Here is a 15,327-nt window from a genome sequence, read left to right as displayed (position 1 = left end):
AGCTAGATTCCGTTCTAAAAGGGAAAAGCTTAAAGCTATCCTGCTGTTTTGGGGCAGAAATAAGGAATTGTATTGGGAAAGCAATGTGCTCCTTGTTCAGGCTATTAATAATTGGGGTGGGGTGGAGGATAACAAGCCACTATTACTCAGCCTAACCCACCTCACAGGGGATGCGGGTGGTGCTGTGGTCTAAACCACTGAGCCTCTTGGGCTTGCTGATCAGAAGGTCGGCAGTTCGAATCCCCGCGACGGGGTGAGCTCCCGTTGCTTGGTCCCAGCTCCTGCCAACCTAGCAGTTTGAAAGCACTCTAGTGCAAGTAGATAAATAGGTATTGCTCCGGTGGGAAGGTAAACGGCATTTCCGTGTGCTGCTCTAGTTTTGGTGTTCCGTTGCACCAGAAGCGACTGTCGTGCTGGCCACATGACCCGGAAAAACTGTCTGAGGACAAACGCCGGCTCCCTCGGCCTGTAAAGCGAGATGAGCACCACAACCCCAGAGTCGTCTGCGACTAGACTTAACTGTCAGGGGTCCTTTACCTTTTTAACCCACCTCACAGTGTTATTGTAAGGGTGAACTGGAATGGGGGGGGCGTAAGCAACCATGAGCTCCTTGGACAATAGCCAGGATATTAATGCAATAAGAAATAGATCAGCAATGGATAGCTCAGTTGGTTAGAGCATGGTGTTGATAATGTCAACAAGGTTGCAGGTTCGATCCCCGTAAGGGACAGCTGCATATTCCTGCATTGCAGGGGGGGTGGATGAGATGATCCTCAGGGTCCCTTCTAACTTGTATGATTCTATTATTCTAAGATACGTCACAAAAGTTTTTTGGATACTACAAAAAGCACAAGAAATGTGGTTTATTGTATCACAAGTTAGGAAAAGCTACTTTTTTTCAGGGGGTAGGATGATTATGCCATTGCATCACTTGGCAGCAAGATGCTTTGGAGCCAAACACGCTTATGGACTGAAGCTGCAAATGTCACAGGTTTTATTACATTTGTGACTGATACCAAAGTCCAATTATTGCTGACATTTGGGGTTTGGGGCTGAAATCTTGCAAAGGTCAGTGTGAACAGTGAAGTAATACTCCCTTGGAACATTTCTTAAAAGGAAAGCTGAACGGGACTCCCCCAGGCATAGAGCAGCTTATGATGGCTACTCTGTGTATTACTTAGCAAAACCCAGGACAAAAGTGATAGGATATAATCTGCAACAAATGGGGCAATTATTGTATTATCTGAAAAGCAGTTTAAATTATACATGCTGGGAGAAGGGCAAATCTTGGGATGATTGCCGCAAGTAGAAAATCAAATCTGAGTCTGTGCTGTGTTTTACAGTTTAATTGTAATGCCTTTTATTCAATATTTAAACAGAACATTGAGTGCTTTAGGCAGAAGAGATGCTTTTAAGTACACCTAGGGGGCTTTAACATGCCTGGTGTAATGTTCTCCCTTTAAAAGACAGACACCTCGCCCCACCCAAAACTCCCGTCTCAATATGCAACATTACAGTTTGTTTCTAAAAGTTCTATCCCAAAACAGGTTTGCTGTGTAAACGTGGGGTGGTGCTGCTGTTCAAAAAGGGAAGGAATCCATTTGGCATGGCCAATGTTCCCTCGGATGCATTGAATAAGTTGCACGGTTCTTTGAATCCAGGCCAAAACAAGCTACGTTGGGTCAAGACTGGAGTCTGTGCTTCAATATTCAATTTATTTGCAAGCCTTTTAACCCAGCGTAATTCAATTCCACCCAAGAGAATGTCCTTTTAACTTTCCTTAACAAAACGTAAGAACATCAGAAGAGCCTTCTGGATCAGGCCAGTGGTTCATCTTGTCCAGCCTCACTGTAGCCAAACAGTTGCTTAAGAGAAGCCTGCAAGGAAGAACTGAGCACAACAGCACTCTGCCCACCTGCAATTCCCAGCAACTGGAATATGGCCTCTGACAGTGGAGGTATGACATGGCCGTTGTGGCTCTCAGGTGCTGATAACCTTAATCCTCTTTGGATTTGTTGAATCTTCTTCTGAAGACATTCAAGTTAGTGGCCATCACTGTCTCCTGTGGGAGCGAGTTCTATCATTTAACTATGTGCTGCATGAAATAGCACATTGTTTCACTCTGCCCTGAATCTACCAATATTCAGCTTCATTGGATGCCCACGAGTTCTAGCACTATATAAGAGATGGAGAAGAACTTTTCTCTATCCACTTTCTCTATGCTGTGTATAATTTTGTAAACGTCTATCATGTCACCTCTTTCTCTAAACTAAAAAAAAATACCCAAATGCTGCAGTCTTTCCTCCTAGGGGAGCGGCTCCAACTCGCTGCTTGTTTTACCCTAAATCAGCCTTTCTCAACCTGTTGTTGAACTACAACTCCCATCACCCCTAGCTAGCAAGGCCACAGCTCAGGGATGATGGGAGTTGTAGTCCAACAACATCTGGGGACCCACAGGTTGAGAACCGCTGCCCTAACTGGAACTGGGCACACTTTGTACTTTATGAGATGTTAAGCAGAGGAAACTCAGCTGACTGCAGGTACACCTACTCTGTGGAGGAAGCAAATGCCTGCCCACAAAGCAAAACCTGGAAGGGAATGAAATTATGCCTCCTAATTCTCTAAAAACTGAGAAAAGGCTCAGAGCAGCCCAAATGCAGTCTGCTTACAAATTACTGGTGTTAGTCCAAGTGAGCTCAAGGGAACTCTGGAATGCGACTTTGGCTGAGAAGCAGAGGCAGCCTAGAATCCTGGTGCTGTTGAGAATAATATTAGACAACTACAATAAATTTACACTGTTACCAGAAAATAAATTAGTCATCTTCCCCCTTGTAAAAACAGATTTATGGCGCAAGGTATCAATAGATTAGTCTCCCTTATCCAATAAACAGCTCCTTACTTAGCAAGAGAATTGCAACACAATCCTATGCAAGTCTATTCAGAAGTCCCATTGAGTTCTGTGGGATTTACTCCCAGGTCAATGTGTACAGGACTGAGGTCTTATCAATCTACAAGACAAGCTAAAGATTTTAATGAAGCAACAAATTGGTACTATGCATCAGTCTGAAACTATTCTGCTCTGTTCAAGGGAAAAAATTGTTTCTACAGAACACCCTGGTGTTATTAGAAAGAATCATAATATCTGGAAAATGTGGCACAACTCTGGGTTCTCTCTAGTCTTGAGTACCCATGTCTTAAAAACGAATTGAAAGATTCCCCCACCTCCTTGTTTTGGCAGGAGGCTATCTTTGAAATCTATATTCCATTCTCAGCCAAGCTTGGTGCAGATGTACAACTTAGCTGTGATGGTGACAGGGAGAGTGTCATTTTGCAAAAAAAAATGATGGCCCTTTTTACCTTATACCTGGGTTAAGCGGGCCAATACTCAATGCTTTAAACCTACTTTAAACAGCTAGCAAAGTACAAAAGTAATGTGCACAGGACAACAGCATTGTCAATTATAGTAGAAGGGTGAGACTAAAGGGAGCAAGTCATAATTAAATTAATGTCAATATGGATACTAGGATCAAACATTAGGAAGAACATCCTGGTGGTCCAAGCTGTTGGACAGTCTGCCTTAGAAGGTGCTGTACCCTTGGTTAGAAGTTTTTAAGGCAGATGGCTACCTATCAAGAGTGCTGTAGTAATGAATTTCCTGCACTGGCAAGGATTTGGTTGGACGAGATAATATTTCGAGGTCATTCTTTGATTCTGCAGAAAAGTGAGGAAAATGCAAAACACCTGCCACCACGAAAACTGCTGTAGTGATTGGACAATTGAGGAAAGACAGGGGAAATGCCCCTGTGAGGAATGGGTACTAATAGTAATGGAAAATCATGTCCAAAAAACATGGAGTAAATTGCACCTGATGTTTGACAGCACCAGCCCAAATTGCTTACATTTGGGTAAATTTTATTCAGTCTTGAAGCCTGTTGAATGTAATGTAGTATATGTAAAATACTGTGTATTTTTCCACATCTACTTCCATAATTCATCAGGAATTTACTTTAATAAATCTGCCTCCCATTATACCTGGCATTTATTTATTTTTTCACTGTTTCTGAATTAGAGCTAGTTTTGTAAATTGGACCTAATACTCCTCCTGTTAGGCCAACAGCTGGCATTAACTTTTCAAACTTTGCGCAGTCTCTTAAGTGATCCATATCATGTCAATAAATAGTTAAATATCTGTCTTACTCGGCAATACTGGAGGGAAAGGTTCAGTGCTCAACCCATATCCTATTGGATAGCATGACTTAATTATGCCTTCTTTTGATATTTTTCAAAGTTCAACCATTCCAAAACAAAGTCCCAAAGCTTCATATTACCCAACAGCTCTTTGCTTTCAAACTGTGCATTATTGCATTGTGGTCAGTGGTGAGAATTCTGGGCTCTGCCTTTCTTGAAACTTTCCCCCAAATGATCTTAATAATTGATACATTCCAACCATTGGGTAGATTTCAAATTTGCAACATTCCCTGTATTGTTGTTGTTGTTGTTGTTGTTAATTGAATTTATATTCTGTCCTATACCCGGGGGTCTGTTTGAGATTTGTTACTGTTTCTCATTAACCAAGTTTTAAAATGAGCTAACATAGCAGCACACCGCTTGATACACCTGCTGATAAAAAGTCTACAATAGTTTTCAGTCTGTGTCTTTCCTTATGCACTGAACTTATTTTGGTTCCCTAGAAAATATAGCTGTAATATCTGAAACACATCAGATGGAAGTAATTTATATTTACCAACTTACCTTCTGATAGCATTATTTTATTCTAGAGCAGGCATGGCCAAACTTGGCCCACCAGATGTTTTGAGACTACAATCCCCATCATCCCTGACCACTGGTCCTGTTAGCTAGGGATGATGGGAGTTGTAGTCCCAGAACATCTGGAGGGCCAAGTTTTGCCAAGCCCGTTCTAGAGCTATACCCCACTCTCCCCTTTACATTTACAGTAATAAGTGTTGCAGCTCTCTATATTCAAGATCTCTTTAAACCGCAGCAAGGAGGACACCTCATTTCCATGTATTTACATCCCTACAGACCCTGTCCTGCCACTTTCTTCTTGCTGGAGTGAAGTTCAGCACTAGGTGCCAAAAGGAAGGTTTGAATGAGATTTACATCAGGGCGTCAAGATGCAGAAAAACTTTTCCGTAACTGAAAAATCCAGAGAAGAAATCATGGCACGATCAGATTCATGCTGGATCCAATTAGGAAAAAATCAAGCCAAGCCCCACGCCAAACCTTTGTTGACAGTTCCTCTCTACAACCCCAGATATGAAACAAAAAAACCCACACATCCTGTGCTTATATGCAGGGGTTATGAGATCATAGTACGAGGGAACATACTGATAAAAACAGAGAGTGTGAAGAAAAATGGTTAATGCAAGTGACACCATGAATAAAGTGGGCAGGAATGAGTGACTGCGTTGGTGAGACAAAGCTGTAAGGCACGTCAACGTTTTAATTAGAAAATTATGTAGCAGAGATGATGCTAACGAGCCAATAATCTCAAGAGACCATTTCTACAATTCCTGTCTAGTTTCAATGCCCTTATTAGCTCAAAGTGAATAGTTCTTTTAAACCTAGTAAAAAACAACCCCACCACACTTCTTTAAATACCACAAGCATCTGGCATTAATCATGGAAGACCATGTGGAACTGAGGCTGACACACTATGACTCACCTAAGACCAGACAGTTGAGCTTGGTTCAGGTCTGCCATAGCCAAGAACAATCTGCTAGAATCAATTCTTTCCACCAACCCTTTCTGTCCCTTCAGAGCTCTACATGGCATCTCCACTATGCAACCCAGGCTCTCCCCATCCCAATACCTGGAAGTTCTTCATAAATATCTTCGTCTGGCTCTGTGCTTGGTTGTTGAGAAGGAACGCCACTTTCCTCAATGTCATCATATTCTTCTTCATCCTCCTCAAGAATATCTTCAGATCCCATGTCTGTTCAGAAGAATGCAAGAGCTATTCAACAGGTACCCACCCAGTGAACACAGCCACAAGGAATGCGAAAGAAAAGCAAAATAATTCTGACGCTTCCATTTTAAATCCAAGGAAATTCAATGCCCCAGTTCTAGCTTATTAAGAGACGCCTCTGAAATGCAGATGTGACTGTTTTTATTTAGCTAGCACCAGCTGAATAAAAACAGGCACATCTCTATTTCAGTGGAATTTAACTCAGTCGCATGTCCTCAGCTTATTACTATGTATATTTCTTAGGAAGCAAGTCCAGCCGAGTCTACAAGAACTTATACCCAAGTGCACAAAGGATTCCTTATTCACACTCACACAGAAAGCTGAAATCAGGAAACGTGTTACACAAAAATGGCCACAATGAAATGCCAAGATCAATAAACAGAAAATCTATTAGAAAGCGATAACGATTGAAATTCCAACATGCACTGTAAACAAAGGCTCTTTTCAACAACTGGCTTACCTCGTATTGCGTGTCTCAACGTCTTCACCCATTCCACAGCTTCCTTGGAAGTAGCAGCTGTAAACTGTTCAAAAAGTTGATTTTACTAGTAGGAATCATGAGCATAAAAATACAGCCAGCACAGTATCAGTAATGAAAAGAAAGTAACATTCTTGTCACTTCTTCAAGGCACCATTAGCAATTCTTTACATGTCTTCTGGTACTTTTCTTGCAAGGATGCTTCTTATAATGTACAGTTAATTTTGACAAATTTACGTAATTGAAGCAGAGGATGATGGATTTGGAACTCTGATCAGCAGCTGGCAGCTGTGCAGAAAAAAAAGCTGCTTCTCTTCATCAATGTCAAAAGCAGGACTGATGAACAAAATTCGCCCTTGACAATTAGAAGACACCCATGAATTTCTTTAGACTGCTGGGTACAGTTTTCTTAAAAATGTTCTTGTCAGATTCCAACACAGTACCTGACAACTTAATTAACTGGCTTTCAACTGCAATCTCAGATATTTAAAACTTATTAAACTTACATTCCACACTGATGCCTAGCTGATAGATCTTGAATCACATAGCTGATATGTGCCTTTAACTTAGATTTCCTTCCCCGTCCTCAAAGCAATACAAGATATGTTTAACATTTGGGGGGTTTATATATATAATATTTACATTATTATTCATCCAAGAGCAGACCTATTAGATAATAGATATTTAAATATAAGCTGTGGAATGGAACAGCAGATAAAAATGGTATATTGGTTGTTCTTATCCAAAAAGATAGTATAATGTTTAATCTATTCATATACATATATATGAATGAATGTACAAGGTAAGCAAATCAAGAGTTACTTTTTCTTGAACATGTCAGGAGTTGTTTTATTGAAACGTTAATGTCTTCATAACTGGAACAGTAACAGTTTTTATCAATTTAATTTCAAGATGACATAAGAAGTCCAACCTGATAAATGCGTTTATCAGGAGCAGCGATTTCAAAACAGCAATCTTTCTTTCCATCCTTCCGAAGGGTATTATTCATTCTGACGGTGTAGCCATCTATAGCAAATTCACCTTTCTGTTGTTTGTCTGTTGTAGATAAAAAGCAAAGATAGAACTTCATTTGCAACGCTGAACGTGAATGGCACGGCAGGTTATCATTTATTCAGATTTTGTTTTCCATTTCATGAATATTCGAGAGAATAGGTTAGACGTTATTAGCCGAATGGTTTAGGTGATGCTATAAGTGATTAAAAAAAAGAGAAAAGCCTCTCCTTTAAAGAGAAGGTACAAACAAAGCACATTTTTATTAAAGCTGCCTACAGAATCCCCCAGGATGATACTTACAGATGGTCACATTTAGTGAGAAGTACATGCAATGATTTCTGTACCCAGGGAGAACCAAGAACTGGAACATGGAACTTGCAAGACAAGTGCATCATAAATCAGTGTCTCTTTCTGGTTCAGTAGCCACTGGAAAAATCTGTCCAGTGAAGAAGAACTTACTGATCTCCTTGGTACATCTGCCCCACTATTGCATCTCAAAAAAGAAGAAATGAACTTCAGGGGCTGTTAACAACAACTGTAAAAAGGGGTTCTTCACCTACTGACTAATGTGAAGGAATCTAAAGGAGCCTAGAAAATGCTCAGCTTATTCTGACTTCTTCTGAAACAACCCAAAAGCCAAGTATACACAACCATTTCAAGATAAAGGTACCCTCAGGACAAACAGAAAATTGGTTTGGAGACCTCTTTGCATAGCCTTCTTAACATATTAAGCTATGGTCTGGGGAAAAGGGTGAACACTAAACAGGGTTGAAGTATACTGACCACCCTGCTATTTAGATAAAAGCAAAGCAAGCTAGGAAACTTCTGAGAAAGCTCTCACAAATTTGAATATCTATCAGTATAATGTTCAGGGCCTACACGTGCAAAGTACGCTGGGGAGAAACAAAGAAGCATTGTGCACATTATTCCAAGCCAAACCATGGCTTAGCACAAACATGCAAGCTGCTAACGAGATTGGGGCCACATTGCACTCCTATGAGGTAAACCAGCCCATGGTTTAGCACATTGTCCAAACCCACCTATGCTTGCAGTTTGTCCATGAGCTCTGGCCAACGTTTGTTCTATGGCTTACCACTTGTGGCTTTTCAAACCAAACCATTGCTGAGCTCAGAGCAGCCTTGCAGCAGCAGGACCAAAGAAGGAGCAATGCAGCAGGGATCTCTCTGGGAACGTCCACATTTGCACTAAGTCATGGATTGGCTTAGCGGTACAATACTAACCAGTTCAATGAGTGAACCAGTATGTTTCCAAGCACAATTCAAAGTGTTGGTGCTGACCTTTAAAGCCCTAAATGGCCTAGACCCAGTATACCTGAAGGAGCGTCTCCACCCTCATCGTTCTGCCTGGACAATGAGGTCCAGCTCCGAGGGCCTTGTGGCGGTTCCCTCACTGTGAGAAGCGAAGTTGCAGGGAACCAGGCAGACAGTCTTCTCGGTAGTGGCACCTGCCCTGTGGAACGCCCTCCCATCAGATGTCAAAGAAATAAACAACTATATGACATTTAGAAGACATCTGAAGGCAGCCCTGTTTATGGAGGTTTTTAATGACTGATGTTTTAATGTATTTTTAATCTTTTGTTGGAAGCCGCCCAGATGGGCAGGGAATAAACAAACAAACAAACAAACAAACAAACATAAGCTAAGTGCCCTGCATTTTGCAACAACACCATGCAAACCATTCCTGGGTCTAAATAATCAAAAGGAAAACATTTTAACATGTATCAGGAAATAAATAATCTCCATTAAACTTGTGGCATGCCCATGCTGTACTAGCTCCAATTGATGAGAGGAATAGTTAGAACTGTTCTGCTGTAATTCACCAGCAAGTTTCCATGAGATCTAATGCCTGGTGCCAAATCCTCAATATCCCCCTTTCCTTTAAAATCAGCACATTTCTAGACCTCTTATGAGGGTTCTGATCATGCCTTTGAAAATGTGCAAAGTCTTACAAAGCTCCCAATTGCCACTTGTTCACGCAAATTCTGCAAATGCTCACATATCTATTTCAGAATAAAACCGCAAAATGGTCAATAATATAGGCAAAAGAGTGCCTATATTCTTGACTTGAATAATTTATGTTGAGCATAGAATCCAAAGTCTGTTAGTGGAGATTATTATCAGTCTAATGCGTATCTGAACTAGTAAAGTGTACAGATTGAAGAAGTAGCAAATGTGGCACCGCAGGTCTGTATCAGGGAGGACTGCAGATTATATCTCAGACTAAGGTGGCAGGGAGAGAATTTTGCTGCCTAGGAGGTGAACGGATATACAGGACAGCTCTTCACAATAGAGGAAGGCTGAAGAGTTGACCATTCCATTTCTAGAAATGATAACCTGGGATGCCATTAATATAGCGCGAGAAAGTAAACCAGGGCCTGCTATATATATCTCCTCTTGCAAGAACTACAAATCATTTAACAAAATAGGCAGCAATTTTTTAAAAAGTTGTCAATAGGTTTTTTTTCACACAATCGAAAGCATGTTGTGTGTAGCCAGGGGATGTCACTAGGGTAAACTGCATAGCTAAATTCAAAGTAAACTAAACACAAAGAGGGTTAGATAAAGTCATGAGTGACAGGGTCACCAGTGGCTACCAGACTGGATGGCTAAGGAATACAAACATGCTCAGAGTCACCCCAAAAACCTACAAGTACAAGAAGCTGGAAGGAATGAGGGAAGTTGCCCTGTGACTTCTCTTACATTTCCCCAGAAATAAATGGTGCTGCCTACTACCAGAAACAGCTGTTTTGTGCTTAAGGTAAGAGCATCTACTGGCAGGCATCCGATAGAGCTAAACTTGGTTTACTGGCAACGGTATCCACATACAAAGCACGCTCAACCTTCTTACAGAAGTTCATTGATAGGTAAAATGGTAAAGGACCCCTGGAAGGTTAAGTCCAGTCAAAGGCGAATATGGGGTTGTGGTGCTGATCTCACTTTTAGGCCGAGGGAGCTGGTGTTTGTCCACAGACAGCTTTCTGGGTCATGTAGACAGCATGACTAAACCACTTCTGGTGCAATGGAACACCGAAATGGAAACCAGAGCGCACGGAAACGCTGTTTACCTTCCCACCACAATGGTACCTATTTATCTACTTGCACTAGTGTGCTTTCGAACTGCTAGGTTGGCAGGAGCTGGAACAGAGGAGCAGGAGCTCACCCTGTTGCGGGCATTTGAACCGCCAACCTTCTGACTGGCAAGCCCAAGAGGCTCAGTGGTTTAGACCACAGCGCCACCCCCGTCCCTAAAGTTCATTGATAATACATTGGACATGAAGCAAAACTCAAAGCAATTATTATCTACAAAACCTTCACGACATGCCTGGAAAAAGTTCAGGAAAGGGCTCTTTTCCTTTCCAATGGATATAATTTAATTATATTTTGCAGAGGGCTGATACAGCAAGAGTTTCCATGCAAATATGCTTTCTCTCCTCTGTGTGTGTGTGTGTCTTTGCTCAAAATTGCTAATAATAATAATAATAAATAATAATTTATTATTTATACCCCGCCCATCTGGCTGAGTTTCCCCAGCCACTCTGGGCGGCTTCCAATCAAGTGTTAAAAACAATACAACATTAAATATTAAAAACTTCCCTAAACAGGGCTGCCTTCAGATGTCTTTTAAAGATAAGATAGCTGCTTATCTCCTTCACATCTGAAGGGAGGGCACCACTACTGAGAAGGCCCTCTTTCTGGTTCCCTGTAACATCACTACTTACAATGAGGGAACCGCCAAAAGGCCCTCAGCCTTCTCAGTGTCCGGGCTGAATGGTGGGGCTGGAGACGCTCCTTTGGGTATACAGGATTCATCTGTATACCTGTTTCTTCGCTCACACATAGATGGCGGGGAGATCTGTCACAGGGCTATATCACAGTGCTATATTATCCAAAACCAGTTTGAAGTCCATATCATGATATCGGTTTTATAATTTTTGACCTGGCAATATGTCACAAATCATTGTGTGTGTGTGTGTGTGTGTGCGCGCGCATGCGCTATACAAAAATCACAATGCAGAAAAAAACCACGAAACCAGCAGGTACCTCTCCATAGCTTCATTCTTATTTCAGACACTGAGATATATCAGTTTATCGTGATGTTTAGCTGTTGATATATTGCAATGTTGAAAACCAGATATTGCCCAGCCCTAGCTGTCACCTTCCAAACCCTGGAAGCCTCTCCCTTTCAAGAAATTCAAGAGACACCTTGAACTATTTCCTAACTATTAGCTCCATTGACAAAACATCTACTAGTCAATCTGGACCATTAACAACAAAACGTATGGCCAGCCAGCAGCTATAACAATAATTACTTGTAAACAACAGAATTAAATGGTGCTGCTAACATTCTTGCAATGGCCTTTGAAAACAAATTTTGCAATCATACTGCCTTCCTAATAAGACTCACAGTGGAATCCTAGTAAAGATTCATCTTCAAGCTGCAAGTAGTTCCAATTCAGCCGAGAATCATTAGAAATTCAAAAAGCAGTTAACCATTTTCTGTAATAAAAAGTTCAGTAGATCTGGGTTCTTTTCTACCTCAAGGGAAACTCTGATGCTATAATTATGAATCAAATTTATTTTTCTGCCTCTGAATGCAGCCCTAAACATTTTTTTTAACAGGCAGTGCTGTAAGGGCATTCTCTGAAACACCTGCTGCAAGATAGATGGGAAATGGACCTGTGCTGAAACAAGGGAATATCTTTCACTTTTCACGGTAGTCACTAGTTTGAGCCTTCTTAATTGTTTTTCTTTACTCTTACTTGAACTCTGCTTACGTCACAAGGCAACCTCAATGAGGAGGACAGATCTACAGGTCATGCCTAAATAACATGAGTTCTCTGCCATGTATGATTGTTAAGAAACAGATTTCCTTAACTTCACAATCTAAACTGTCTGCTCACACAGTGCTTCTGCAATTAGTGCTACTGCAGTTGTTAAAAAACATCCTTGAGCTAAAGGATGTTTGCCAAGTGCCAGATTTGGTATTTCCTGAATGAGACTTCTGCACAAGAGACACAAAGAGTGTTAGCATAGCAAACATCTCAGAAAAGGAACAGCTGGCCTTTAATATTAATTAATTTGATGTTTACACTGCACACACACAGATGTGTGCACACACATTTCTGGAGGTGTCCCCTTCATCAAATCTATGTCTAAACACACAACAGAACTCCTAGAAGACAATACACCTTTCCCATGTATGTTTAGTTTGCTGTGTATATCAGTCCACTGTGGGTATATAACTACAGTAAGCCTCTCACACAGCTACAGTGGTGCCTCGCAAGACGAAATTAATTCGTTCAGCGAGTCTTTTCGTCTTGCGCGGTTTTTCGTCTTGCGAAGCACAGTCAGTCGCAACTGCACCTCTTCAAGCGGTTTTAAGAAAAAAGGAAACAAACTCGCAAGATGTTTTCGTCTTGCGAAGCAAGCCCATAGGGAAAATCGTCTTGCGAAGCAACTCAAAAAACGAAAAACCCTTTCGTCTTGCGTGTTTTCCGTCTTGCGAGGCATTCGTCTTGCGAGGTACCACTGTATATGCAAAAATGCCCATTCTCAGATTTTTGTAGTAATCTAGAAGCAGAATGTATTGGTGTGCATACTAATGTCAGCTTTTGGGGTGGCCTTAATTTTGCAGCACACCTCATGACATATCTATGAAGAGTCTCTCTCTCCCTCAAACTTTTGTATAGCAACTAGTGTGTCTTGGTGTACAAGTAACTTCTCGGGTTGTTTTCAAGCAACAACCATTTGGAGGCACACTCCCCAATAATTTCAACAACATGTGTACCAAGTACAGTGGTACCTCAGGTTAAGTACTTAATTCGTTCCGGAGGTCCGTTCTTAACCTGAAACTGTTCTTAACCTGAAGCACCACTTTAGCTAATGGGGCCTCCTGCTGCCGCTGCGCCGCTGGAGCATGATTTCTGTTCTCATCCTGAAGCAAAGTTCTTAACCCAAGGTACTATTTCTGGGTTAGCGGAGTCTGTAACCTGAAGCATATGTAAGCCGAGGTACCACTGTATGCTCAAAGCAGTGGGGTGGCAGTTCCTGGGCACCCTGGCCATTTTGTACATGTGAAAACCACAGATAAAGCCAGCAAGAAAATGCTGGCAACAGGCTACAATGGAGGCAGGTGGTTTTTGAGCCCTGTCTATAAAGTCCTAGCTGCCGTTATTAATTATTAAGAAAGGAATTCGTGAGATGCAGGAGAAATTGCAGGAGACTGAAGTACTTGGAAGAGAGCCAGGGAGCACTAGATAGCCCAGTGGGCACTGCTCACTTTTGTGAAAGTTGCCAGTGTGCACATGCCAACTCATAAATAAGAACTGCCTCCAGTTTTTTAACTACTGCAACCAACCATCTTTCATCCGACTTCTCTGAAATTCAGAAAAGATCTGCCCCTCACCCAAGAGATCTTCTCTACCAAATTTCACAATTATAGGACAAACCACTTTTGGAAGGGGTTATATAATAAACAGGAATTTTAACATGGAATGAAATACATCCTAAGTATAGAGGTGTTCCCACAATGCAAACTGTTCTGCCTTGCAAATTCAAGATTGTCATTAATTCCATCTGGAACTAAATTGAGACAAGAAGATGGTAAACAGGTACGAAACTTCAAAACCACTTACGGAGGGGAGGAGAGAAGAAGAAACAACAAAGGAAACTAAGTGGGGATAATGCTAAGGCATCTTGAAAACTGATCAAAGTTGGGGGGGGGGGAGAAGGACCTATCTGAAATTCCAAAGGAAAGAACAGAAGAGATAAGACAACATATAGCAGATACAGTACATTCACGCCATCTGGAAACACAGAGACCATTATACAAAGGCCATGAATGTTGCACGGGAATCCGGAATGCCTCAAAACAACAGGGCGACCCTAGAGGTCTGCAAACAGTCAACCGCATTGCACTGGATTCTAAGATAAACCACAAATTTTTACAATACCTTTGTCACTTCCATAATAGTAGAAGACTGTTGGAGTCAGAGCACACCACCGCTTTTGCCACTCAAAGCCAAGAAAGCTGTGGTCTGCAATTAACACAATGTGTATTAGTTGGGCATTCTACACAAAATTCAGTAACACACTTCATATCTGTTTCAATTACGGATTTTCTTTTTTAAAGATGGAACTGACTTCTCAATTAAAAAGCAGAAATGTAATGTTGGAACAAAAAAAATTAAGCAGTGTAAATAAACGGTAATATAGGCTTTATTATTTCTACTGTATTTTTTGTTAGCCAAAATAAGGGTATGTAGGCAAGTATATGTGCTGGTATGTTTTTTTGTGTTTGTGTGAGGGGAGAGGAGAGGAGAGGAGAGGAGAGGAGAGGAGAGGAGAGGAGAGGAGAGGAGAGGAGAGGAGAGGAGGGGAGGGGAGGGGAGGGGAGAGAGATTTTCCTAAGACTTTCCCCCTTTCCTTGAAGTATCAGTAGGTGGTTGAAGAATGGCAAAACTTTAGACAAGGAAAAACTAGCTATTTTTCAACTTCCAGCATAGTGAGTTAACAGTTCCAAGTACATCCTACCAAACCTTTCTTGATCTTTAAACACTGGCCCAGCTCAGTCTTGCTTTACAGCAATCTTGTATGATGGAGGGCCTACAATGCATCCCCTTCAGAAGTCTAAAATTTGAAGAGGCAGGTTACGCAAATATGCGCATCTTCATATCATTTCCAACTTAAATTTTGCTTCTGCAGCTTGTAAGGTCTTAAATCCATAAGGGTGTGGGGGGGGGGACTCTTTTCTTAAAATAATTGCATCCAGCAGTTCAATCTACAGAATTATGCTTGATCCTCTCTGCACTTCAAGGTGTTTAGCA

At 41.3% G+C, this 15,327-nt stretch overlaps 1 protein-coding gene across 1 annotated transcript in view; it reads right to left on the bottom strand.

The window, feature by feature from the left end:
• The window catches only part of SKAP2 (src kinase associated phosphoprotein 2), a 102,649-nt gene that overhangs the window by 37,617 nt on the left and 49,705 nt on the right, over positions 1-15,327 (bottom strand). The window contains exons 6-9 of the mRNA XM_081883415.1: positions 14,455-14,538; positions 7,399-7,523; positions 6,450-6,513; positions 5,834-5,956 (exon numbers count right to left, since the gene is read on the bottom strand). Of these exons, the coding sequence (XP_081739541.1) occupies positions 5,834-5,956; positions 6,450-6,513; positions 7,399-7,523; positions 14,455-14,538 (396 nt within the window). The remainder of the gene's footprint in view (positions 1-5,833; positions 5,957-6,449; positions 6,514-7,398; positions 7,524-14,454; positions 14,539-15,327) is intronic.

The sequence above is a fragment of the Podarcis melisellensis genome (genome assembly GCF_964234715.1).
Source record: "Podarcis melisellensis genome assembly, chromosome: 12".
NCBI classification, from domain to species: Eukaryota; Metazoa; Chordata; class Lepidosauria; order Squamata; family Lacertidae; genus Podarcis; species Podarcis melisellensis.
This window is presented reverse-complemented; position numbering and strand designations above follow the sequence as displayed.